The sequence below is a fragment of the Schistocerca americana genome, chromosome 6 (genome assembly GCF_021461395.2).
Source record: "Schistocerca americana isolate TAMUIC-IGC-003095 chromosome 6, iqSchAmer2.1, whole genome shotgun sequence".
NCBI lineage: Eukaryota > Metazoa > Arthropoda > Insecta > Orthoptera > Acrididae > Schistocerca > Schistocerca americana.
Window position 1 is genome coordinate 131,179,824 of NC_060124.1, and position 26,752 is coordinate 131,206,575.

A 26,752-nucleotide genomic window follows, 5' to 3' on the forward strand; every position below is an offset into this window, starting at 1 on the left:
TGTAATGCCCTTTTGTTCTTCATAGCTCCAGTAACACAGAATATACATTTAATATGTGACTCAATCCAAAAAATGTAGATGTTCTCGTTAACAGATTGAAACCATTAGAAAAATATTTCTTGCAACATATAGCATAAATCATCCTGTATCAGACGTGCATGGTGATGTGTCATTGTTACTGTTTCCATTGGCACTATCTGTAGAAGAACTGTTGCCTCTCCTTATCCGTTCTCTTCTGTGTGTCTCTTCATCCTCATCATCGTCTGCAAATATTATAAATATTAAGAACAAAAAAGATGGTCATAAGCCACAATTGAAATACAAGGAAAATTATTGTACCTCACCATGGTCAGCAAGACTACTGGAGCATGTATCTCCAGGCTCAGACAAACTTCCAACATCAGGTAAATGTTCAGGATCTTTCAGGTACGTAGACTTATTTATGTTCTGATTCTGAGCAGTTTGCTGTTCAGCTGCAGCTGCAACAGTCCACAAAAGGCAAATGAGAGCTATAACTTCATGTGTCTCCACTTAAGTGAGTTACACAAATATCCATTACATTTATTCAGATACTTACTGGTAATATATCTCACTTGTCAGTTACAACATATGAACTAAAATGTGCACACTTTGAATAAAATCTTTGAGAGTTACACCATCATTTGTAGTGATTCTTTACAGGGTGACTAAACCAAAGTGCACATTGCAAGGAGGAGATGCAGCTGTATATCAGGATCACTGCAAGACACAGTCCAACTGGTAATCCCACTAGAGGGCAGGTATCAGGAGGTCGACAGTCCTCATGTGAAAAGCGTGGGAGACACAGCATGTAAGGGAATTGACAGGCAATTGCTTAGGGACACAAAGAGCTGGTACCACTAGAACACACTATGGGAGTAGTCAGGAAGTCATCAGTGGCCAAATAAACTCCATGATCATGGACTGGATCTAAATTTCAAAGCCATGAACCTAAAAACCATAGTCCAGTCAGGGCCCCGTATATACAGAGAAGATTAGCACAAAACACACACACCAAGAGATGTGGGCAAGGAAGTAATGTGTTAAGCTTGCACATACAACTAGTCTTCAGTTGAATAGGGGCACCCAACACAGCTTTTTTTTATCAAAAGTGAGGCAAAAAAAAAATTCTGGGTCAGGCTGGACCATAGTATGACAGAAATGCATCTGTCTTTTGGCAGGAGAGAAATGGAAACTATGGGAAACTGTCCAGGCAGAGATCCATTGGATTGTGACTTGGAGCTGCCATTCAGCAGAGACAAACAGTGCAGGGGTGACAAGTGGTCCAACAGAGGGCACTAGCACACTGATGTCTCTAAGGAAGAGTGTGATACTTAGGACAGAACCCCATGGGACACCATTCTCTTGGACCATGGAGAGCTGAGTGAACTCTTAAACAACCAGTGATACAAAAATGGGTAGAGCCTTGAAAGCCGCACTCATGGAAGATAAGAAAAAATGTGGTGACATCAAGCCTTGTCGTGTGTTCTGTAGGTCAACTACTGTGATGAGGTGCTGGCATTTAGAAAAATGCCTGTAGGATTGCTGTTTCCAACCAGACGAAATGCTCTGGTTGTGGCTCATCCCTCCCACAAACCATGGCGACAGAACAAGGGGCGCCAAGATGAGAACCCAGCATAATTTCATACAGTTTCCAGATAAAGCTGATGAGGCTAATTGGTTGGTAGCTGTAGAGAGACACACTGTTTCTGCCTGGCTTACAGGTTATTCTGTCAGTCGTGTGACTAGGGCCTCCCGTCAGGTAGACCGTTTGCCTGGTGCAAGTCTTTCGATTTGACACCACTTCGGCGACTTGACCAGCTGGAAATCGAACCCGGGCCCTTAGGATTGACATTCCATCACACTGACCACTCAGCTACCAGGGGCAGACATTCTGTCAGTGAAAGGTTCCTTATATGATTCGGCTTGGCTGGGGGGGGGGGGTGGGTGAACTTACGGGGACATCGTCAACTTGTCATTTATGTAACAAAGGAGAAGAGGATGTCAGTGTCAGCAAGAACTGACACATCGATAAAGTCCACCCCCAAAGGACAAGACCCAGAACAGTTTTGATTGCTGATGGCAAGAATACTATGGACTGGGCACATACTTGAGATGAAGAGGCATATGTTCCCAGAGATGTGAGACAGCACTCCCAGCTTTCCTTCTTGCAGTGTTCAGTTAAACATCTACAGCTCCGTGGTTACTCTGCAATTCACACTTACGTGCCTGGCACAGGGTTCATTGAACCATTTTCATACTACTACTCTACCATTTTCGCATTCGGAAGGGAAAGTTGGTGATCAAAATTTTGTAAATAGATCTTGCCACAAAGAAAACTGCCTTTGTTTCAGTGACTGTCATCCCAACTGAAGTATTGTATCATTGACACTCTCACCCTTACTGTGCGATAACACGAAACTAGCTGCCCTTCTTTACACTTTTTCAATGTTCTCCGTCACTCCTACTTGGTAAGGATCCCACACCGTGCAGCAATATTCCAGCAGAGGATGGGCAAGTGTAATGTAGGCTGTGTCTTTAGTGGGTTTATTGCATCTTCTAAGTGTTCTGCCAACAAAACGCAGTCTTTGTTTTGCCTTCCCCACAATATTATCTATGTGGTCTTTCCAATTTAAGTTGATCGTAATTCTAATTCCTAGGTATTTAGTCGAATTGACAGCCCTTAGATTTGTGCGATTTATCGTATACCCGAAATTAATCGGATTTCTTGTAGTGCCCATGTGGATGACAATGCACTTTTCTTTGTTTAGTTTCAATTGCCACTTTTCGAACCATACAAAAATTCTCTAGATCATTTTGTAATTGGATTTCATTGTCTGATGATTTTACTAGACGGTAAATTACAGCCTCATCTGTAAACAATCTAAGGGTGCTGCTCAGATTATCACCTAGATCATTTATGTAAATCAGGAACAGCAGAGGGCATATGACACCTTGCAGAATGCCAGGTAGACGGTAAGTCATCATGTAGAACGAAGTGCTATCACTACGAACTGTGACCTCTCTGAGAGGAAATCACGAATTCAGTCACACAACTGAGTCGATATTCCATATGCGCACAATTTGATTAATATACCTAAAAACACAGATGATGTGACTTACCGAACGAAAGTGCTGGCAGGTCGATCTATCGACCTGCCAGCACTTTCGTTCGGTAAGTCACATCATCTGTGTTTTTAGATATATTTTTCCCACGTGGAATGTTTCCCTCTATTATATTCATATCATCAATTTGATTAATAGTCGCTTGTGAGGTACGGAATCAAAAAGCCTTTTGGAAATCTAGGAATATGCAATTGATCTGAGATCCCTTGTTGACAGCACTCATTACTTCATGGGAATAAAGAGCTAGCTGTGTTGCACAAGAACAATATTTTCTGAATCCGTATTGGTTATGTATCAATAAGTCATTTTCTTCAGGGTGATTCATAATGTTAGAGTACAGTATATGCTCCAAAATCCTACTGCAAATTGAGGTCAGTGATATGAGTTACTCCTATTTCTTGAACATTGGTGTGACTTGTGCTACTTCCCAGTCTTTAGGAACAGACCTTTCGTCAAGTGAGTGGTTGTATATGATTGCTAAGAAAGATGCTATTGTGTCTGCATACTCTGAAAGGAACCTGATTGGTATACCATCTGGACCTTGCCTTTCTTAAGTGATTTTAGTTTTTTTTGCAACACCTAAGATACCTTCTTTTATGTCACTCATGCTAACAGTTGTTCTGGTTTCGAATTCTGGAATAATTACTTCATCTTTTGCGAAGGAATTACGGAAAACTGTATTTAGTAGCTCTGCTTTAGTGGCACCATCATCGGTAACATTTCCATCGCTACTGCGCAGTAACAGTGTTGACTGTTTCTTGCCACTGGTGTACTTTACATACGACCAGAATCTCTTTGGGTTTTCTACTATATTTTGAGACAATGTTTCATTGTGTAAACTATTAAAAGCATCTTGCATTCACGTCCACACTAAATTTCAAGCTTCCATGGGGATTTTGCGTTCTTCTGAATTTGGCATGCTTTTTTCATTGCTTCTGCAACAGTGTTCTGACATGTTTTGTGTACCATGGTGGATCAGTCCTGTCTCTTATTGAGGTATGAAGCTACCTATTGGGTCTACACTTTCATAATTAGCTTGGAAGGAATGGAGACTCACCCTTAGGAAGGCATCAAGTGAATTTTTTATCTGCTGTTTTAAATAGCTATATTTTGTGTTTATTTTTAGTGGTTTTGGGTGATAGGATTTTGAGCCTTGCTACAATGACCAACTGTTCACCAACCCCTGTATCCGTCATGACACATATTAGATCAGGATTAGTTGGGGCTAAGAGGTCAAGTTTGTTTTCGCAACCATTTACAATTCGTGTGGGCTAATTGTTTGAAGTAATTCTCAGAGAAAGCGTTTAGTACAATTTCTGAAGATGTTTTCTGTCTACCTCTGGCTTTGAACATGTATTTTCGCCGAGAAATCGAAGGTAGACTGAAGTCTCAACCAACTGAATGAGAGGGGTACTTATGTGTAATGAGATTCAAGTTGTCTTTGAACCGTTCAGCTATTATATCATCTGAGTCGGGTGGTCGATAGGAGCCAATTATTATTTTCGTATGGCTGTTGAGTATAACCTCTACCCACAGGAACTATCTATTTGAACTTCACTACAAGATAAACTACTACCAACAGACAGAAACCCACCACCATCTACTTTATTTATCTCAGGCTTTAGCCAGCTTTCTGTTCCTATATTGATTTCAGCTTCAGCGCTTGAAGCTCTGGTACTTTTCCAACACAGCTACAACAATCTACAACTACAATACAGACTGTTGCTTGGTCGATTCTTGTGATTTTTTTGCCCTGAGCCCTTTTTGATATTTCCTGAGACTGAGACTGTCTAACCTAAAAAAAAAAAGCCCAGTCCATGCCACACAGCTTCTGCTACCCGTGGGTAGTGGACACCTGACCTATTTAGCGGAACCTGAAGCGCCACCACCCTATGGCACAAGTCGAGGAATCTGCAGCCTACACGGTTGCAGAACTATCTGAGCCTCTGCTTCAGACCCTCCACTCGGCTCTGTAGCGAAGGTCCGCAATCGGTCCTGTCGACAATGCTGCAGATGGTGAGCTCTGCCTTCATCAACTCAGATAGCCACCAGAAACCAGAGATAATCTCTTCCGATCCACAGCAAGGTCCCTTTCCACATCTTGGATGACTTCCCTTGGTATGCACACAGAGTGCACATTGGCTTTCTTCCCATCCTCAGCTGCCATATCCCTAAGGGGCTCCATCACCTGCCTAACATTGGAGCTTCCAATGACACGCAATCCCACCCTCTGCACTTGTCCGGCCACTGCCACAACAGGTGGGACCACCCATTCTGGCTCAGTACTTTTAGCAGTGGGCAGTACCTCAAACCTGTTACGGAGGCGTAAGGGTACAGCCTTGTGTCCAGTGCCAACTTTCACCTTCCGCCCAGGGATTCGCGACCCCACTACGGTTCGCCAATCACTCAGGCAAGTGTCGATTGGCAGGGACATCTGAAGCTGAGGGCGCAGAGATCTCAGGCGATCTACAGGTTCCAGATGTGTCAAAACACTCGCCTTGGGTGTCCCAGGGCAACAGCCTGGAGCCTGTATACCACGGTCCACACAGCTTCCAGCTGTTGACGAATGGTGGCCAATTCCCACAGAATCCGTTCAAAACAGACAGATGACTCAGGACTATGCAAATTTACACTATACAGGTACTAAAACGCGTTGCTACAACTCTCAAATACTATACTAAGCCCAAAATTTGTGAATTAAACTATGAAACAAATAAGTGAGTTAAAAGTACGACATGCTGCTGGCTGCTGCTTATCCCAGCAGGAGCGAGCTCACTGGCTGTGGTAACATTGGTCCGCAAAGGCTGTTAGTTGAAACACTGTAGGGCTCTTTGGCAATTCTGAACAGCTATTACAAAGATTTTGGTCCACCATGGCACTGAATGGCAGTAGAGGGGACCTCTAGAAAGGGGAATAAAAGTTCTGGAGGTGTTGGTGATCACATTTGAGGTGTGTTGCACGACCATGTGAATGCAATCTGATTGGGGGGGGGGGGGGGGAGGGAGGGAGGGAGGGGAGGTAAGAGGATGTAACAGCAGAGACACACAACTACCAGCTGGCTCTTTGAAGCACTCAGTGTGGTAATTGACTCATTTGCCAATGGCAAAGAACACACAAGGCCACTGTACTGAATATTGTCACTAATGCAGTGAAGCCGTGAGAATGTAATAAGAGAATATTATCTAAACAGCTGAAAAGGTGCCATGAGCAGACAAGTACAAGGAGGCTACAACAGGAAGTGGTACTCCCCCACAGATGGTGGTGTGCAGTGGTATCCGCAACTAGGAGAAATGAGGGGGAGGAGGATGGACTTGTAGGATTAGTTAGCGGCCTATGGAGGTATGAAAACATCGCTGAGATCGCTTGCACTCTTACCGTTACTGCTTCGAGTGTGTTATGATGGGGGATCAACTCGCTGACCACATACGTGCAAACCAATGTACAGACCCCTCCATATGCCCTGTCACAGCCAACACAATGCACACTAACCACAGAGCATTGAGGAATGGCTATCAGTGAAGTGTGTTTGTTGTAGAGCAATGCAAATTGCACAAGAAGATGAAATAAGGTGGTGGTCCATGTTAATGCGCATTACAGTTCCACTGAATGATCATGGTATAGGGTTAGTCATTCCCCAGGATCGCTACCTGTCATCATAGACATTCCAGTGAGTGCTGGTTCTGGGCCACCAGAGTAGTCTTGTCCCTATTCTCCTCCTCATACAAAGCTTCCGGTGGCGGGTGTTCTTGTGAGGCCTATCTGCAATGAGCAGGCAGCCCTGGTACCCATGGGTCACAGTTCCTTCAGCCTTTGACTAAGCATTTTGGCAGGAAAACTATCTCATGCAATTCTTTCTGGATGCATCTCTACTAGCCTGTTTTCTGCAGTTAATCTTCTCCCTTTGAATCTCCAATCAGCAAGACTGTGAAAGGGTTCTAGTGCTTGTTCCTTTCGCTCTTTTATTATGTTCCTATAGAGTACCATATCAGCACAAGATCAATCCATAATTCAACAACTTGTGCATTATTTGTGCTGTCTGCTTGAAGAAGGTACAGGGCTTGACAAATCTCACAGTTGTTGGAGAAGATGAATGGCGCTTTTATAAGACTATCCAAGATTTTGCTCAAGTTAAGAGTTCAGAATTTGAATAAAGTAATTGTAAGAATTTCAATTGAACAATTTAATTGTTAATACCAAAAAAGTCCCCAAAAAACAATAAAATCCTGATACTCCTGCCATGGTGGCATATGAATTGTTTCCCTTTTCTGTACTACCATACCAAAAAGGTCAGTATAAAACCACAAGTCTCTTCTACTCTGAAGAGTTGTGGACTCTCAAACATACCTAATGAACTGGGAGTCAATGGGCACAGAAAGGAAATGGAAGTATTGTCCCAAAGCATCCCTACAGTCAAAATCCTTTAAAAAATCTTTCCGTCATAGCTGCCTTGTCTTATCCTAATATGGTGCTTTGAAATGGAATATCTGCTCTCGGTCTGCATGTCCATGGGGCAATGTAAGAGAAGCCTTATCAAGTTTTGAAACATACGGATACTTTAACTCAACATGTGATGAGTCTCTTTTTGACTGTACTACTGACAGTTAATTGTATCAATGCCAATAACTGTATAAAAGCAGTATCGACTATGCTTGAAACAAAATGTCCATTTAGTGTTCGCACAGATATGACAATCATAGTCTTATCTTTGTGAATACAAAATGGACCTTTTGTGCCAAGCACAGCTGATACATTTATACTTCTTTAAGGATAGTCCTATTCTGTGCTGCCATGGTGAACTTTGCTGGTGTGATTAATGCCCATATCTCATTCTGCAAGACTAGTGGTGGATCGGTTTTACATCCACGTACTTTTAAACAATCTGATGGTGCCACATCTTTTTGCAACCTGGGCTGAAAAATGTGTAGAATGGGGAATGCATAGGTGAGCAAGAGTTTGTACCATTGGAACTGAAGAGGGAAGATCCCCACTTAGTCAAGGAGACTGTCCACAAGACTAGTCTAGAAGGTGCCAGTGGCCAGTTGAACTCCATAATGATGGACTAGGCCTAACCAAACCAGAACTGGCAAACACTGTCCAAGTGGAACTGGGCCACAGATACAAAGGAGGGTCGTGCAATCTGCATCCCAAGAGGTGGGGGGAAAGGAAGCAGAGTGTGTTTGGATTTTGCATGCAGTTAGTCTTTAGTTGTTGAATAGGGGGCAGTGAAGATGGGTTCCAAAATAAGGAATGCAGCACCATCCAAGCGGTATGTACCCATGTGAAAAGCTGGACTATGATGCGAGAACAAAGTTTTTGCACTAGAGAATTGGAAACGATGGGACAGGATCCACACAGAAGCCTGCTGGATGGCACCTTGGAGGTGGCATTCAGCCGAAGCTACAGAGTGGGAGCAGTACCAAATGCGAAAATCTTATTCATACAGTGCAGGTCTAACCAGCCTGTTGATGCCATTCTCTTGGACCCATGGAGAGCTGAGTGAAGCACAACTTGAACCCAGAACAAGAAGTTTGATTAAAAAAAAAAAATGGACTAATAAAAATTGAAGGTAGCCTTGTCAGGCCTGTCATGGAGAGTGAATAAAAATGATGGTGCCAGGCTGTATTGTATCAACAACCTCTAATGAGGTACCCGTGTTTGGAAAAAGCCTGTCACAGACTGCCATTTCCAACCTAATCAGATGGTCTGTTGTGGAGTGCCCCTCCCTGAAATCAGTGACAGAGGGACAAAAGGTGCAAAGATTCAGGAACCCAGCATAATTAGCAGACAATTGTCCTTTCAAGCAGTTTGGTGAGGCCAGTCACCCAGTAATTGTCAATGGATGCTGGGGTTTTGCACAGTTTAAGGAATGGAACACTGGTATTGTTTCACCACTGCGAAGGGGAGACACCACTGAGCCAAATACAATTTAACCCCTTAACCTACAACCACATGTGAGACTCGTGTCTGGCATCCAGACCACATGTGATTGTCACAAGCCTGACCTGTGGTATGTCAGGTGGGGAAAATGTAAATTTCATGGGTCTTGCCCACAGTACGTTGGTCAGGTGAAATGTAAGCTGCACAGGCTCGGCTCATGGTACTTCAGCCAGGCAAAACGTAAACTTCACTGTACTGCCCCATGGTACAACAACCGCAACTTGTGATATATCCGACCACACACAGCACAGGCCAGGCTCGTGACTGATTCTTATTATCTCTTTGTACCACACTCAGTTACAAGTTATTCTTGGTCACATCCACACACTGAAATGTTCTTAAATATTACGGACATATCCCCACAAAATGTTTTAAAAACTTCTGCTACAGACAGTGACAGTAGTGTGACATTTTACAACAAAATACAGGTGATCAGTTACTGAGGATGATATCGCTGACAAAGATTAACTACTACAGCCCCGGATTTGCAAAGAAATAGTCCAAATATATAGACCTACATAATGACTACTGGCATAAAAGAAGCAACCTTACATCAGGTACCAGTAAATAACATGGAACTACATATATTAAATATAATATTTGACAATGTGTTCTGGAAGAGCTACCCAGTTCACAGAAAAATTAAGAACCAGGTCTTATTTTGCTCAATTTGTCTGCCTTTCTAAATATGAGAGTTTCTAGAACAGCACTCTTTGACCAATTCTGTTGAATTCTTTTTTTTCTCTCCTTCACACACACTTATTAAGAACATAGCAAAATATCTTTTAATTTCAATGCAATCCACAGTAAAGCAACAGTTGATTCCTCATAGTCTGCTTCCATGGGCCTATCCGTGATGTGCATGGAACAAGTGAAGAGTGGGCAGCTTGGGTCCTTCAACTGCTGGCTAGCATCAGGCCTATGATCTGTGGGATTCCGGGGAGACGGTGCTAAGAGAGAGCCCTATCACCAGTAGGTGTTGGGGAAGGAAGTTGCTTCTCTGGTCGGGTGTGGGAAGTGATTCCTGAAAATTATGCAACAAGATCCACAAGAGACAAGTGCGGGGGGAGAACTAGTCTGGAAGAAACTGAGGTAGTGGAATGACGACTGAGTTTTGTGTAAATTAGTCATCATATATACTGTAAATAAACATTATGTGCTTATACGTTTATACTTCTGTATTGTCTTTTCTTTCTTGAAGACTGAGCAAACTGGTGAACATTGAGTTTGGTGTTATGCCACATTTTTGGTCCGCTATGCAGTAAGATGGCAAACTTAAGCATCAGAAGCACCTCATTGGTGATGGGATGTATGGATTCAAGACACACATGTACACCATAACTCTAAATTTTTCCGGGAGCACACTTCTTCCTAAGGCTAAGATAAATGTGCCTGTGCCTGTTCAATTATCCTTGGGACCTTTTTGGATGTGTCAGACAAATGTGTGCCTTGCCATTCAAAATTAATCCATAGTTCCTTATCGGGAATGTACAATCCCTGTGGAAGTTGATTCCTTGGACCATATTCAAAGTTTTGTGTGGGACAAGGGTCACTGGTATGACACCTTGACAATCATGGCCTGAAGATTTATAGTTTGTGGAGCAGAGGATGATGTAATCAGTAGCAATACATTGAGCATTTTTCCCAAAGTCAATTTCTCCAAATCTATCTTCAGTATCTTCCATAAAAAGTAATGGTTATTGTCACAGTAAAAGTATCCTCCCCATCAATTCAATTAAGTACCAATATTGAATAAATTATTTTGTTCCCAGACATCTGGCTTGTCCCTCTCTCTGTGGGGTGGCCAGGGTAGTGAAAATAGTAGGATTATGAGTTCACATTGAAATGTCTAGACCTGTCTTACGAGAGGGCCGAATCATGTGTGTTTCATGTTGAAAAACGTCCATCAACTCTAATCAAGGGCTCTCCCCATGGGTGCTACCTAGCCACAGCAAAAGCGACCGGGTATGATGGCCATTGCCAAGAGCCCTTGTGCTCCAGTGAGAGTCATTTAGTCTTTGGTACGTGTGGGGAGCACGCCGCTAAGGCGTCGGCAATGTGATGCCTGTGTTATTGATGATTACTATTATGAGTTTGGATGTAGAGCACTCAACAGCTTGGTCACCAGCACCCTAATGAAAAGTCAACATGTCATTCTTACAGGGGAAGGGATTATGAAAGCTGTCCCCACAACTCCACATCATAATTTGTAAACTGTTCCAGAAAGTGCACATTGTAAACCCTATCAGGAACAGCAACTGAAATACAGAGGGCTGTATGAGCAGTGATAGAAATGTGGTGATGATGATGATGATGATGATGATGATGATGAGGTCCCATACTCTGAGGAGCGTAGGGGGACGATGCGGGAGACCCGCGCACTGCTGTACTAGGCAAGATCCTAGTGGAGGTGGTTTTCCATTGCCTTCCTCACAACATCACCCAGTCATCTCGAGGCAGGAAAAATTCCTTGCTCCGCCGGGAATCGAACCTGGGACCCTGTGCGCAGTAAGCGAGAACGCTACCGCAAGACCACGAGTTGCGGGCAGAAATGTGGTAAGTACTGAAAATTGAAGAAAATAGAATTATAAAAACGTTGTCTGGAGTAAAAGTTTTCTTGTTCTCAGTCAAGCTTAAAATCACTTTAGTTTTCTGAAGACACCAAGGCAGCAGTTTGTTCCATCTCAGGCTGTTTTCAGAGGTAATATATAGCCAGAATCTTGAGACAGTCAGTAGCAAATAACTGCATCACCTGAGGCCTATTCCTGAACAACCACTCAAAGTTGAAGTGAACTACCACACTAAATGCCAAAGGCTGAGGCAACACTCAAGTTTTTCAGGGCCTGCTGAGGAGGAGGAGCCATTGACTCCAGAGTAGTGGTTCACCAGGCTCTGAAATCCTCCAGTCGATATCTGAATACCCTCATGGTGGACAGCGTATATCATAAGATACGAAATACAGGGTGATCCATAAATCACACTGCCGTAACCTAACCATGATCTTACAACTGCCCTGTAAAACTGCTGGAAGACAGAAATTTGTCCACAAGTCTTTCAGGTGTGGCAGACAGGTTAATTTGGAGTCCAACAGTAGGCTCAAAAAATGCACGGTATCTTTAAAATTTAAAATATTGTTCCCCATTGTGGTTGGTTAAACTTCAATGAGTACAGTTAAAACTGACACACTTGGTCTTCACTGGTGAGAAACTAAAGCCAGTGTTATAGGCCTAAGCTTCCAGCCTCCTCATGGTCAGCTGTAGTTGCCTTATTGTCATTGTGAGACCTGGGGGGAAGAGTAGAAGACTCCTAAATCATCCACAAACAAAGAGCATTTAATAGGGGTCCTGACTGCAGAGGAGATGCCACTAATAGCAGTTCAAACAATGTGACACTGAGTACACTGCCTTGAGGGAACCCGCAATCGCCCAAGTCATCACCAAAAATATTGAAAGCATTGATCCTCAAGAAATGATTGGATAAGAGATGGCAGATGTCCATGTAATTCTCATTCATAAAATTGGTGAAGGGTATTGTAGCTCCAAGTGGTGTCATATACTTTTTCAATGTCAAAAAACACACCAAGTGGTTTTGGCATAAGGAGGAATTTCCAGGAGAATTAGGTTGTCAAGGACAGAACCACAGAGGTTGCCCACTAGGTTTTTTATCTTAACAGCCTTTCACCTTATCAGCACATAGCACACATTGAGGTTGAGGTGTTTGTTATACAGGTGTGTACCTTCCTCACATTCCAGGCAGTGAAGCTAAGGCCCCCATTCTCCGAAATACACAATGTTCCACTGCCACGCTTAACGATAGTTTTTGAAGTATGCTCTGAGTTTACAACAGAATAGGCCTGGCGGTGCTGGCCAGACCCCAGCTTGGTAAACCTATTGTCGACATAATCGTATCCAACCACTGCTTTTGGGGCTTCCTGGCAAAAACACAGTCCACCCTTCCCTAAGTTGTGGGATACATGTCATCAGGCCCCTTCACTAAGGCCTGTCCAGCTTGGGTGAGACTGCCAGTAGCTTTACTACCACCAAAGCTGTCAGTGTTATTGAGGCATGCAAACTCATCTACCCACCTGGTGCTATAAGTGCCTATAGTAAGACAGTGTCCCCTGAGAGGAGACCTAGTGTTTTCAGGGGGCTCGACTGAAAGGGTACACGATGACCCCATTATGTCAGATTGACTACTACGTTGGCTTTGAAGTGCATAAAAGAGTCTATTTAGGTATTGTGCACAGGTGATCTTTAAGATTTGCATGCATAAACCTCTATTTAAAATGTTCTTCCCCATGAAGTCCACACTACAGTTCGGAAAATGAAGGTCAAACCCAGGAAAGGACCAAACATAAAGTAAATGAATGAATATTCCGAGAAAGGAAAGCACAACTAGGGAATAGCTGAATCATTATCAAAGGCTACCAATACAAGAAAAGGAGTAAAACCAGGAGGATGCGAGGTTGCTTACAGGAGAGGAAGTAAGTGCTGCAATAACTGGGGGCCCATGGTCACCACGCACTTAAACAAAAAAGGAGTTGAGAAACCCCAGAGGGATGCAAGATGGGGAAGAAGCCAATGCATGAATACGATACTAGTTATTTTCTGTCTTATTCCATTTTCACTTATGGAGTGAATGAAGACTGGCCATCTATACGTTTCTGTGCTTGGTGTAATCTCTTACCACATTTTATTCCAATGAGCCCAATTTCAGTTTCCTGATCATCTATGAACACTTTCATACAGACCGTACAGACATGTTACAGCCCCACACTTTGAATTCATTTTATTTCTGCTGTCATGGGGGATTGATATGGATTTTAAATGTCTAAAGCTAGCCCAAGCTGTTGGACGACAAGTGGTGGTGATAAACATAAGCAAGGGAATGACAAGAGTCTGTGGCTGTTGGAGGGCAGGAACTAGCAAAGATTCTAACCCAGAGGTTTGTTCAACCAAAGGGTATATTAGAGGAACATGTGAATAATTCATGAAAGCTAGTGTTAGGGATGGAGACACATGTGGCAGGAGCAGTGAAGTAGGTGTGCAGTTTCCCACATTGTGCTGAATAACATGCTCTGCAGCTTGGTGGCTTAGTTGTCATGCCACAAAAGTTTCGCTGAGGCCATTCATATGAGTTAACAGTTGTTTTGTAGATACATAAAGAGTACTAGTTACAGAAAAGTCAATTTATAAAAGCTTTTTAACCATAGAGAAGGCCTATCTCTAGTTGGATAGAAGATGCAAGAGTCAGGACAAGACCAGTTTGTAAGTAGATGCCTAAAACAAGCTTTAAGCTGAATCTTTCAAAAGAATATGAAACTATGTGTAAAGTTGAGGAATTAAAGTTCTGGCATAAGGACAGACATGGGATTTTGTAGGTCAGATGTGCTTTTAATTACACTCATTTTGGGAAGACCACTCCACAATTCAGGGTGCAAGAGCATGGAGTTGAATTGTGATTCTGCTGTTAAGGTCCAGGCAGTACCATATAATGTGGACAATGGGGTATGTTATCTATTGGCATTTCTTATCCTTTTCCTCTCCCTGTCCAGCTCCATTCTTCATTATTTGCATTTTTATCATTCCTCCGCCCTTCTCCATTTTTTGTTAGCTCCTGGTTCTACATTAATGTGTGAACTTGTCTCATTCCTCAAACTAATTTCTTGTAACATCTGTGACACTTTAAAATTACATAGCTGCACTGTGACTTCAAATTGTGTGAACATGGACCCCCTACATAACACCTTAGCCCAAGAAAGAAATGCAAAGGGAAAGCTAAAGGACACCTTTAGTCAATTATATATATTGCGTAAATTATGCATGGTAACTTTTAAGAACAACAAGTTCCTTTAAGCCGAGACATACGGTGCCTTTGTTGGATTATCAAGTAATTAGTACGATGTCATGTGGAGTGAATCTAGTTCATTTAAGGAATGTGATAAATGCCCTAGGAACAGGTGACTAATCTTATTCACAGTCCGTGAGACAAATATAACACATAAATGAGTCTTCTGAAGTTGCATATGGAACACTGAGTGGCCGTGCGGTTAAGGGCGCTGCAGTCTGGAACCGCAAGACCGCTACGGTCGCAGGTTCGAATCCTGCCTCGGGCATGGATGTTTGTGATGTCCTTAGGTTAGTTAGGTTTAACTAGTTCTAAGTTCTAGGGGACTAATGACCTCCGCAGTTGAGTCCCACAGTGCTCAGAGCCATTTGAACATTTGAACACTGAAGGAGAATAAAGTCTTCATAAAACTTTCACTATTGATACCTTCATTGACAAACTTGGCAAAAGGACAGTGAATGCATTAACACCAACATCTGAAGAAACTACAACAACATATTACAGAAGTGAAAGGCCATGCAGAAGTTGAACAACTTCACGGTGATTTTGCTGAGAACTGGTCTGCGACTACCACAAGAAGTACAAGGGAATGACAGAGGATGTGACTCAGAAGATGAATTGTCAGTCATACACAAAAAATTTCTATACCTGCATTAACAGCTCATTATTTCTGATGGTGCCCTTACTCAAACTTCTTTCAACTGTTTGAATTCATGGTCACCCGTGCCAGTAAAATGGGTATATTGTGTTATTCAGCACAAGAAGATGCTTAGCAATGATGTAGGTGGTCTGCTGGAGCATCACCCTACAAAACAAACTTCTCAGTCCAAGTACAGCTGCAGTTCAGAATACTGAGAATTTTAGATAAGTAATGAAGTCACACACATCAACAGACCTCCTCCTGTCACACAAACTGGAAGCTGAATACAGCCAGCAAAAAGCAGAAGAATGCTCAACACTACCCTTGTCAAAGGAATTGAGAAAATTCATGGCTGGATGCAAAGTAAATAGGCATACTCACATTGTATTAATTTTAAGGACTAAGGAATTTCATTTGTCCAACCAAGATCTCAGAAGAAGCAAAACATTCAGATTCACAAGCTATTAAAAAAAGAATGTTTGTGATCTGTGTATATGGCACGACTAATATATTGCAGAGTTTATAAATATCAGTTGTGAGTCAAATGAAATATTGTGATCTGCCCACTGAATATAGATTTCCAACTACAAGACAGCAACACTAACATATGGACTCACTTCCAGCTCACAGTGCTCAGTCACTCTAGCACAATTAGTTTGTAGAACTGCTAATTTCATTTCTAAGTAGTGTTGAAAAGTATTATCCTTTGGAACGTGTGTGGTGTGGTGAATCACAGCTGCATACTACTGTGGCTAACTGTTGGCATGATGAATGATGGAAAGTGAACATGATGAAGTTTAAGTCAGTTGTTGGTACCTAATCAAAACGTTCATGTGTAATTTTGTATGGTTTGTAAATAAGATCAGCTGGTATTTTGTTCTATTAAGTTAGACTTTAACCACATCAACAGAATTTTCAGGAAAATAAGAAACAACACCTGTATGTAGGTTACTGCATTGACAAAAATTTGTATCTCAGGCTACACTAAATGATGTGTCGACAGAAGTGCCGACACAGTATGGTTTGAGGGGACCGCAATGCACGCTATAACATCACGAAGGATGGAGTGAGGTCTGAAACATGATACGTAATGAATGCTATAAAGAAAAGTACGTAGCTTCTGGAATACTTAACTTTAATCCATCCTTGTGGTACATCGCTCTTGATGAGACAAGTGAGACTCTTTAGATACAAGCTATGCAAGGCTACTGGCGCCTTGCTAGGTCGTAGCCATTGACTTAGCTGAAGGCTATTCTAACTATCTGCTCTGCAAATGAGCGAGGCTTCGTCAGTGTGCATCGCTAGCTACGTCGTCCGTACAACTGGGGCGAGTGCTAGTAAGTCTCTCGAGACCTGCCGTGTGGTGGCGCTTGGTCTGCGATCACTGACAGTGGCGACACGCGGGTCCGACATGTACTAATGGACCGCGGCCGATTTAAATCTACCACCTAGCAAGTGTGGTGTCTAGCGGTGACACCACACTAAACATTAATTTAGGATATTATTTTTCCACATAGAGATCTGAAGGCTTTGCCGACTCTCAACCAAATTGTCACATGTAATCTCTCCAACTTTCCTGGTGTTTCATTATCTCATTGAGACTGGGTATTCTGTCAATAGTCCGCCCATCTTCCCAACAAACTACTTCTAGAGGACCCTGCTTATAATCCACTAGAATGTAACTTCACCAATAGGGTGCACAGAAAAACCAACCAGCATCACCCAGAATATATGGGTTACCAATGTCCCACATAGAAAGTGTACCAATGTGTCCCATCATGAGCAACATTGGTGCAGCCACCTACCCAACAGCCACTTACCTTGTGGGGACGTTAGCACCACATGTGGCAAAGTGCATGCACCACATCTGCAACCCAGACACATGACACTTCTCAAAAAACTTGTGTACCTCAGATGCAGACATCAGGGTCAGTTAGTACATGGTGTCTGTTCACCAGGTTACCACTCCAGGACAAACTTTTTGATCAGTGATAGGTTTGCTGGATCTTTTCATCCTTATTTAAAAGATGCTGAAATGATCCAGCAAAGCTTTCCATGTGGAGGCCAATTCTATAAGGAGACTGGAGGAGTGGCAATGGGTAGTTGCTTGCCTCTGGTAATGGCCACTCTCTTTATGGAGAAGTTTGAGAATGAGGCCCTTGCAACTGCTATCAACCAGCCATTGAGTTTCTTCAGTTATGTGGATGACATGTTTGTCATCTGGCCCCAGGTTTGGTAAAAACCTTTGGACCATCTGAACTCATGACATCCCAACATGAAGGTACAGAAAGATGTTGTTGTTGTGGTCTTCAGTCCTGAGACTGGTTTGATGCAGCTCTCCATGCTACTCTATCCTGTGCAAGCTTCTTCATCTCCCAGTACCTACTGCAACCTACATCCTTCTGAATCTGCTTAGTGTATTCATCTCTTGGTCTCCCTCTACGATTTTTACCCTCCACGCTGCCCTCAAATACTAAATTGGTGATCCCTTGACGCCTCAGAACATGTCCTACCAACCGATCCTTTCTTCTGGTCAAGTTGTGCCACAAACTTCTCTTCTCCCCAATCCTATTCAATACTTTCTCATTAGTTATGTGATCTACCCATCTAATCTTCAGCATTCTTCTGTAGCACCACATTTCAAAAACTTCTATTCTCTTCTTGTCCAAACTATTTATAGTCCATGTTTCACTTGTATACATGGCTACACTCCATACAAATACTTTCAGAAATGACTTCCTGACACTTAAATCTTTACTCGATGTTAACAAACTTCTCTTCTTCAGAAATTCTTTCCTTGCCATTGCCAGTCTACATTTTATATCCTCTCTACTTCGACCATCATCAGTTATTTCGCTCCCCAAATAGCAAAACTCCTTTACTACTTTCAGTGTCTCATTTCCTAATCTAATTCCCTCAGCATCACCCAATTTAATTTGACTACATTCCATTATCCTCGTTTTGCTTTTGTTGATGTTCATCTTATAATCTCCTTTCAAGACACTATCCATTCCGTTCAACTGCTCTTCCAAGTCCTTTGCTGTCTCTGACAGAATTACAATGTCATCAGCGAACCTCAAAGTTTTTATTTCTTCTCCATGGATTTTAATGCCTACTCCGAATTTTTCTTTTGTTTCCTTCACTGCTTGCTCAATATATGGATTGAATAACATCGGGGAGAGACTACAACCCTGTCTTACTCCCTTCCCGACCACTGCTTCCCTTTCATGTCCTTCGACTCTTATAACTGCCATCTGGTTTCTGTACAAATTGTAAATAGCCTTTTGCTCCCTGTATTTTACCCCTGCCACCTTCAGAATTTGAAAGAGAGTATTCCAGTCAACATTGTCAAAAGCTTTCTCTAAGTCTACAAATGCCAGAAACATAGGTATGCCCTTCCTTAATCTAGCTTCTAAGATAAGTCGTAGGATCAGTATTGCCTCATGTGTTCCAACATTTCTACGGAATCCAAACTGATCTTCCCTGAGGTCGGCTTCTACTAGTTTTTCCATTCATCTGTAAAGAATTCGTGTTAGTATTTTGCAGCTGTGACTTATTAAACTGATAGTTCGGTAATTTTCACATCTGTCAATACCTGCTTTCTTTGGGATTGGAATTATTACATACAAGTGGTTCTCTTATCTCCAAAGGTCTCTTTAATTTTCCTGTAGGCAGTATCTACCTTACGCCTAGTGATATACATCTCTACATTTGTCCTCTAGCCATCCCTGCTTAGCCATTTTGCACTTCCTGTCGATCTCATTTTTGAGACATTTGTATTCCTTTTTGCCTGCTTCATTTACTGAATTTTTATATTTTCTCCTTTCATCAATTAAATTCAATAGTTCTTCTGTTACCCACGGATTTCTACTAGCCCTCGTCTTTTTACCTACTTGATCCTCTGCTGCCTTCACTACTTCATCCCTCAAAGCTACCCATTCTTCTTCTACTGTATTTCTTTCCTCCATTCCTGTCAATTGTTCCCTTATGCTCTCCCTGAAACTCTGTACAACCTCTGGTTCTTTCAGTTTATCCAGGTCCCATCTCCTTAAATTCCCATCTTTTTGCAGTTTCTTCAGTTTTAATCTACAGGTCATAATCAATAGATTGTGGTCAGAGTCCCCATCTGCCCCTGGAAATGTCTTACAATTTAAAACCTGGTTCCTAAATCTCTGTCTTACCATTATATAATCTATCTGAAACCTGTCAGTATCTCCAGGCTTCTTCCATGTATACAGCCTTCTTTTATGATTCTTGAACCAAGTGTTAGCTATGATTAAGTTGTGCTCTGTGCAAAATTCTACCAGTTGGCTTCCTCTTTCATTTCTTAGCCCCAATCCATATTCACCTACTACGTTCGCTTCTCTACCTTTTCCTACTGTCGAATTCCAGTCACCCATGACTATTAAATTTTCATCACCCTTCACTACCTGAATAATTTCTTTTATTTCATCATACATTTCTTTATTATCTGCAGAGCTGGTTGGTATATAAACTTGTACTACTGTAGTAGGTGTGGGCTTCGTATCTATCTTGGCCACAATAATGTGTTCACTCTGCTGTTTGTAGTAGCTTACCCGCATTCCTATTTTCCTATTCATTATTAAACCTACTCCTGCATTACCACTATTTGACTTTGTGTTTATAGCCCTGTAGTCACCTGACCAGAAGTCTTGTTCTTCCTGCCACCAAACTTCACTAATTCCCACTGTATCTAACTTTAACCTATCCATTTCCCTTTTTAAATTTTCTAACCTACCTGCCCGATTAAGGCATCGGACATTCCACGCTCCGATCCGTAGAACGCCAGTTTTCTTTCTCCTGATAACGACATCCTCTTGAGTGGTCCACGCCCGGAGATCCGAATGGGGGACTATTTTACCTCCGAAATATTTTACCCAAGAGGACGCCATCATCATTTAGTCATACAGTAAAGCTGCATGCCCGAGGGAAAAATTACAGCTGTAGTTTCCCCTTGCTTTCAGCCGTTCGCAGTACCAGCACAGCAAGGCCGTTTTGGTTATTGTTACAAGGCCAGATCAGTCAATCATCCAGACTGTTGCCCTTGTAACTACTGAAAAGGCTGCTGCCCCTCTTCAGGAACCACACGTTTGTCTGGCCTTTCAACAGATACCCCTCCGTTATGGTTGCACCTACGGTACGACTATCTGTATCGCTGAGGCACGCAAGCCTCCCCACCAACGGCAAGGTCCATGGTTCATGGGGGGGAGGATAGAAAGATGATCAGCTCCTCCTGAAAAGTAAGGCCAACGGCCTTCAGCCAATGTGTATCGAAAGCCAACACACACTGACTCATATCTACAGGCCAATAGCTGCTGTCAATTAGCACAGAAGACTGGGATGGTTAGAACACTTCCACACGGAGCCTAGACACTGACTGACTGACACAGCTTGATAACAGAATCAGAACATCTACATCTACAGTGATATTCTGCAAACCACTGCAAAGTGCATGGCTGAGGGTATGTCTGATTGTACCAGTTATTGGGGTTTCTTCCTGTTCCATTCATGTATGCATCGCAAGAAGAATGATTATTTGAATGCCTCTTTACGTGCTGTAATTATTCTAAGCTTGTCCTCATGATCCTTGTGTGAGTGATGCATAGGGGACAGGGGTTTGTATTCCTAGGGTGATCATTTAAAGGCAGTTCATGGAACTTTTGTTAGTACAATTTCTTGGGAGAGGTCATGCCTGTCTTCCAGTTCAGTTTCTTCGGCATCACGGTCGAACAAACCTTTGACCATATGTGCTGCCATTCTCTGTACACATTCAATATCCCCTGTTAGTCCGAACTAGTCTGAGTCCTACACACTTGAGCAATGTTCCAGAATGGTCACACAAGTGATTTTTAAGCAGCATCTTCAACTAATTTTCACAGACAATAGATATTCACTTAGGGACATCCGCAAAGCATTACATACCACCAGACAACATAATACTCCGCAAGAAGAACAATAAGAAGAGAACAGGAAGATAGATATCTTTTCTGCCGTGCGCAGGACCTACCTCTGTCAAGATCAGCAGAATCCTGAAGAAAGAGAAAATGGAAAATGTGTTCTAGGTGCCTATCGAAATCAAACACACTATGGATTATGATAGAACCAGGATACTGGAACAAACTCCCAGATTTTGGGATAGTGTCCTCAAAGACTCAATTGAAACAAAGATGGTGGAAGACCTAATCAACTGGAAAGCAGGATATCAACTCAGCAGTGTGTGAATTCCGGGGTTTGAACTGCTACAGAAGCACCAGAGAAAAGTTCCCAACTCCAGTAACAGCAGGTATGAATGACAGGACCAAACCACATATGGAGCACCAGGTGGCAGTGGCTGCCACATAAGAGATGGATGCAACGGGTGCAGAAGTTATATAGAACAACATTAACAACCAGAGACCTCAGGGACTGCACAGGGGCAGAACTAATACGGAAAACTGTATGGCGGTCTCCAATGCAAGAGGCTTCTGCAGCAATAATGAATGTAATACATAACTCCAGCAGCATGTGGAAGACCAGGAAGCAGCTGCTGCCACTGGAGACAGCCGCAATGGGTGTGAACGGAATAACAAACACCTGGAGCAGTGCAGAAATGCGCTTCGTGGGTGTGGAACGATGAGGAATATCCAAACTGAAGTTGGCTGTTGAGGGTACTCCAGGAACCACCCAGGTATAAATGTACGACCCAGTCAGCCAGTCTCAGGGAACACCTGTTGAAGGTGTCGAGTGACCATGTTGAAATACTTTGTAGGTAAGATGTGGACCAGAAGCAGAACACCTATCTCAACAAGATGATAAAATGTCACATTCAAACCTAATCATGCTTTGGGCTTTGTTACAGGTCAGTCTGTCACCAGATTGCTTTCTTGTTGGTTTCCAAATCTAAAGCAAATAGATATATAATATAAGCTTATCGGCTATGACTGATGGAAAAAAAATTGCCTACAGAAGCATGGAATGGAAGAGCCTATTACTCCGTAAGTACACTTTAACTGCTTTCAGCGTGTTTGACATTTGAAAGATATGTGTTGATAACTTTAAAAAGACCAGATTTTAAATTCATGAGATCAATGTGAGAGAACATGACAATGGGAACTGGTTTAATGTCTGGCAAAAATTTTAGCTGTTCATAAAAATCTGTTAAAATTAAAAACAGTAACTCCTTTTCTGAGAATGTATTACTGTATGAAATAGTTAAAAATATCTTTTAATTCTATTTGGAAAGCTATAACAAAATAAGTTTGACAAACTGAAAATAGGCTAGATTTGTCAGAAAATTATAATCTTCCAAACACAAAAAGCAACATAAATCTTCAATTGTTTCAGAGCTAGAACATTTCTATATTTTGTTTACATGAAGAATGTCACCCAGAGGTATTTTTCATCTAGTTAGAGGTCTATATCTTGGACCAAGAATTTTTTGGTTGATACAGAAGAAAAAATCAGATTTTGGTTTTAACACACATTAAATTTGGTACAACTATGACTATGAAATAACAGTTTTTGATTGCCTGCCTGAATCCCTTTGGATCATGCCTTTGATGCTTTCATGGATTTCTGGCAACCATAAAATGGCAGGAGTCATTTCGGATCCATGCATCTGTTGGCTCAAACAGAACCCGTAACATTTGTTCACAAGAAGCAAGAATTTGATGCAGAAACTGTTACTTCCTGCAGAATAAGTGTGAACTGAGAAGTAATTTTAGAAGAATGGTAGAGCTTGCACAAAATTACTTGGCACAAGTGCAAATACACATGGTTGTTCTCAGTACTGGGCATGTTAACAACTAAGTTCAGAATGGGGAGCCACATTAGTTTGCCATTATCTGCTGAACTGTATGCTTCATCGTTAGAAGTTGCTATCTCCATTGTTTATATGCTGCTGATTTTCGTATTCGGTATTCTAATGAGAGACTACTGATTTGTCAAATTATTGGTCATAGTGTCACAACCTGTTATTGAGAGTGCAGCTGGCATGTTCTGCTTGTGCATGGGCTTCAGTTGTTTAACTGCACCTCCCCTAGCGTGCAATGACTGCATGCAACAGAACCCCAACCACTACTGTTATCCCCTGCCATATCCAGTTATGGCCAAAATTATTTTTTGCGCAATCTAACAGTGTGTCTGCTATTGAAAATAAACTATAGTACAGTTATCTCCCAGGTAAACAATCCTTGTCGCAAAGTCTGCATGCAATTTCAGGGAAGTTGGTTGAGCCTAAGAGTATGTTGGTGGCTGTGTAATTGCATGAATGCTACAGAGAAGGAACTGCAGCATACACCTGTGAGCGGACCTGTATCTTTCAGCACAAATACTCACAGGATTTTTCCATCCAATACAGATGGGACTGATCTCAAAAATTCTTTGTAGGCCTAATACTAGTTATCTTTTGTGATGGTATCTAAAGGCAAAGTAAGCTGTGCTTGAGCAGGAACAATGCCTACTCTAAAAGAGTATTGAAGAGTATCTGGAGGATTCCTGTGTGCCAACAATACACACATGAACAAAAATAAAAATGATCTGAGAATATTTCCCTCAAGCAATAAAGCGAAACTAAAGGGACAATCATGGGATGTTGAAAACACACCACCATCCCAAAATAAATATTGTTCACAGATCAATACCAAAATCCGACACATGCAACTTCAAAATACAGTATCACAAAATTCCCTTCACCTGTAAAGCTCAACTGAACCCAAGAATACCAAAATCCCACACACAAATCAAAAACCAAAGACCCCCCACTCGCTTAACCAATTAAAATTCAAGCAACAAACTATATACCAAAAGAAACAGGCCATAAATAATGCATTAGAAACTAAACAAAATTACTACCAACCAAAGCCACTGGCGAACACAACTAGGTGATACCACACATAGTCAGAGATCAAGCTAAATCACAGCAAAAACGTATCCTCTTTGTCATGTCATTGCTTGGCACAACCCAGAGCAAGTCACTAAAAACTTTTCCATGTCATACAGGAAAAACACTATTAAATTTCAGCCCCCCCCCCCCCCAAAAAAAGAACCCTTATCATATGTAACACAAACGCATAAACTGGCAAAACAGTAGATCAACATAACTCTCTTGTGACACAGCACTCTCTTTCATCAACTATTTCACAAAATGATAACACAGTCAAATAATCATATAGCACATGTAATATCTTTGAACACGAACACCCACCACAAGAGGGCACCAACAAATACTACAACATGCACACTGGAAATACAACGCAATTCAAAAACACCATGCTACAATGACATCACATAACACAACACACAAACAGCACAGTTCAAAGCAACAGACAGGTGGAACTGGATGCTAGGCTTGACCCCAGACTACAGTCAAGTATCAAAGTGCAAAAAATAAGTGATGAAACTATTTCTGTTCCATCCCAGTAGTAACTCTTGCTAATAAAAAAGCCGAATGTTCTGGGCCGAAGGGGGCGGGGGGGGGGGGGGGGGGGCAGGGTAGAGGGGTGTCTGCTCCCTCTACACCACTTCTCTCACCATCATAGATCATAGTCAACACAATGGACACTGCTTCCCACACTCTATCAGTGATCAAGAACAGGTTCACTCATGGTTCACAGTACTAGATCTAAAGCAGGAATGTAAATAGAAACTAATACCAAAGTGGTAAATCTATTCAAAACACTTACTGAACTGGCTCAAGTTCATGAGAATAAGGTTCTTGCACCATTGTGATGTTCCGTTTTTCTTGTACATTATTTCATTACAGCCAAACACAAAGAGTGACTTCAAATAGAGGATACTTGCACATTTGTCATAACAACTGAACTGCACGAAGCACAAAACTACAAATAACGTAAGTGCCTTTAATCATATAAAATTTACAAACACTTCACTCTAAATGCTGAAATCAACTTCACGTTAGTGTATGTTTACATACAAACAGCTCATCTGTGATTTTCCACAGGCCTGAAATTATATCCGAGAACCGCAAGTTCTTATATCACGAAGTAGCTTCATCTGCTGCCCTAACATTATAGACTGATTTAAACAACGTCACTTTAACCCCACGGGATATTGATTTAACTGTCAAAATTACTAGCGAAATGTTTCACAAAGAACTGAGTTGCAACTACACTTGGCTTCACGGTATTCCATTCCACTAAAGGCATGCATCATCTCTTGTTGTGGCTAAATTGCTCTGCATAACTGACAATCTAATTAGCTACAACCGTGTATAGCTATCTTACTATGTTATGTTTACCTGCAAAAGCCTGCGGATACTGAGCACTCAATTTAGTTTTTAAAATTCTAATGCGTTTAAAAATATTATCTAAGTCTTTTTTCATCTCCAGCAGCAGCTGCGTATGTTTCTTGAATTCCGACCCTGCAGACTTCAGTCTAGTTACTGAGAGAGCATTGCAGTTTGTCAGCATTTCATTTGTCTTTTCAAATCTTTGTAACCTGTAACAAAACAATATTTTTGGTTAACAAATCATTTAATTGATTTAAAACATTATTCGAATGGGAAAAAAACGTGTTATTGTCTACCAACATTTGTTTCTGGGCTCTAATCATTGCTTCAACATCCTGTTGATCAACTATGCCAGCCAAGCCCTGAATAAAAACTTCGGGCGCAGTATAATTCTGAAAACATTCTATACTGCCCAAATCACTCTCTGGCGTATTTTCCGCCATATCGCCTGTCACAACTATGTAAACATTGAATGATCGAAACAGTGGTTTGAAACATATCGATAGCAAAAATTATAATCAGAGATATAACCACTACCAGAAATGAAAAATTTTATTTCATGGGTGTCCGCATGCTGCTTTGGCCAAGAAGACAAAGAAACCATCCTTTTTTTTCCACCTGTACTGACAGTTTATGAAATTAATAACTTAATGTAGATTCATGCTTTACGAAACTGAACGTCAAAACATCCTACAACGAATTTCAAACATGTTTACACAGGAGCGAAAGAGAATTCTCTCTGCTGTAAACGGTAGGCGAGGGCGAGAGTATAGTATTCGATCGTAATCAGTTCGCATTTTCATTCGCTGATTGTCAGTTCTTTGAACGGACATTACAAATGCAATGAACTGTTTGCGCACTTCACATCTGCGCAGACAGATCGTTGCGTGTTGACAGAAAATTTGCGCATGTTTGAGATGTGCAAACCTTTAAGT

The 26,752-nt window shown here is 41.8% G+C and overlaps 1 protein-coding gene across 2 annotated transcripts; it reads right to left on the reverse strand.

Moving 5' to 3' along the window:
* LOC124619651 (kxDL motif-containing protein CG10681) lies at positions 1 to 26,289 on the reverse strand. 2 transcript variants are annotated; one of them, XM_047146181.1, is made up of 4 exons: positions 26,118 to 26,289; positions 25,827 to 26,026; positions 345 to 479; positions 1 to 263 (listed from the first exon to the last, which is right to left on the reverse strand). In XM_047146181.1, the coding sequence occupies exons 1-4, from the start codon at positions 26,258 to 26,260 to the stop codon at positions 139 to 141; spliced, it is 603 nt and encodes a 200-aa protein (XP_047002137.1). In that variant the 5' UTR covers positions 26,261 to 26,289; the 3' UTR covers positions 1 to 138. The 2 variants fall into 2 exon arrangements, with proteins under 2 accessions (XP_047002137.1, XP_047002138.1); XM_047146182.1 differs by having other exon boundaries at positions 340 to 479.
* Positions 26,290 to 26,752: the final 463 nt, after the last annotated feature.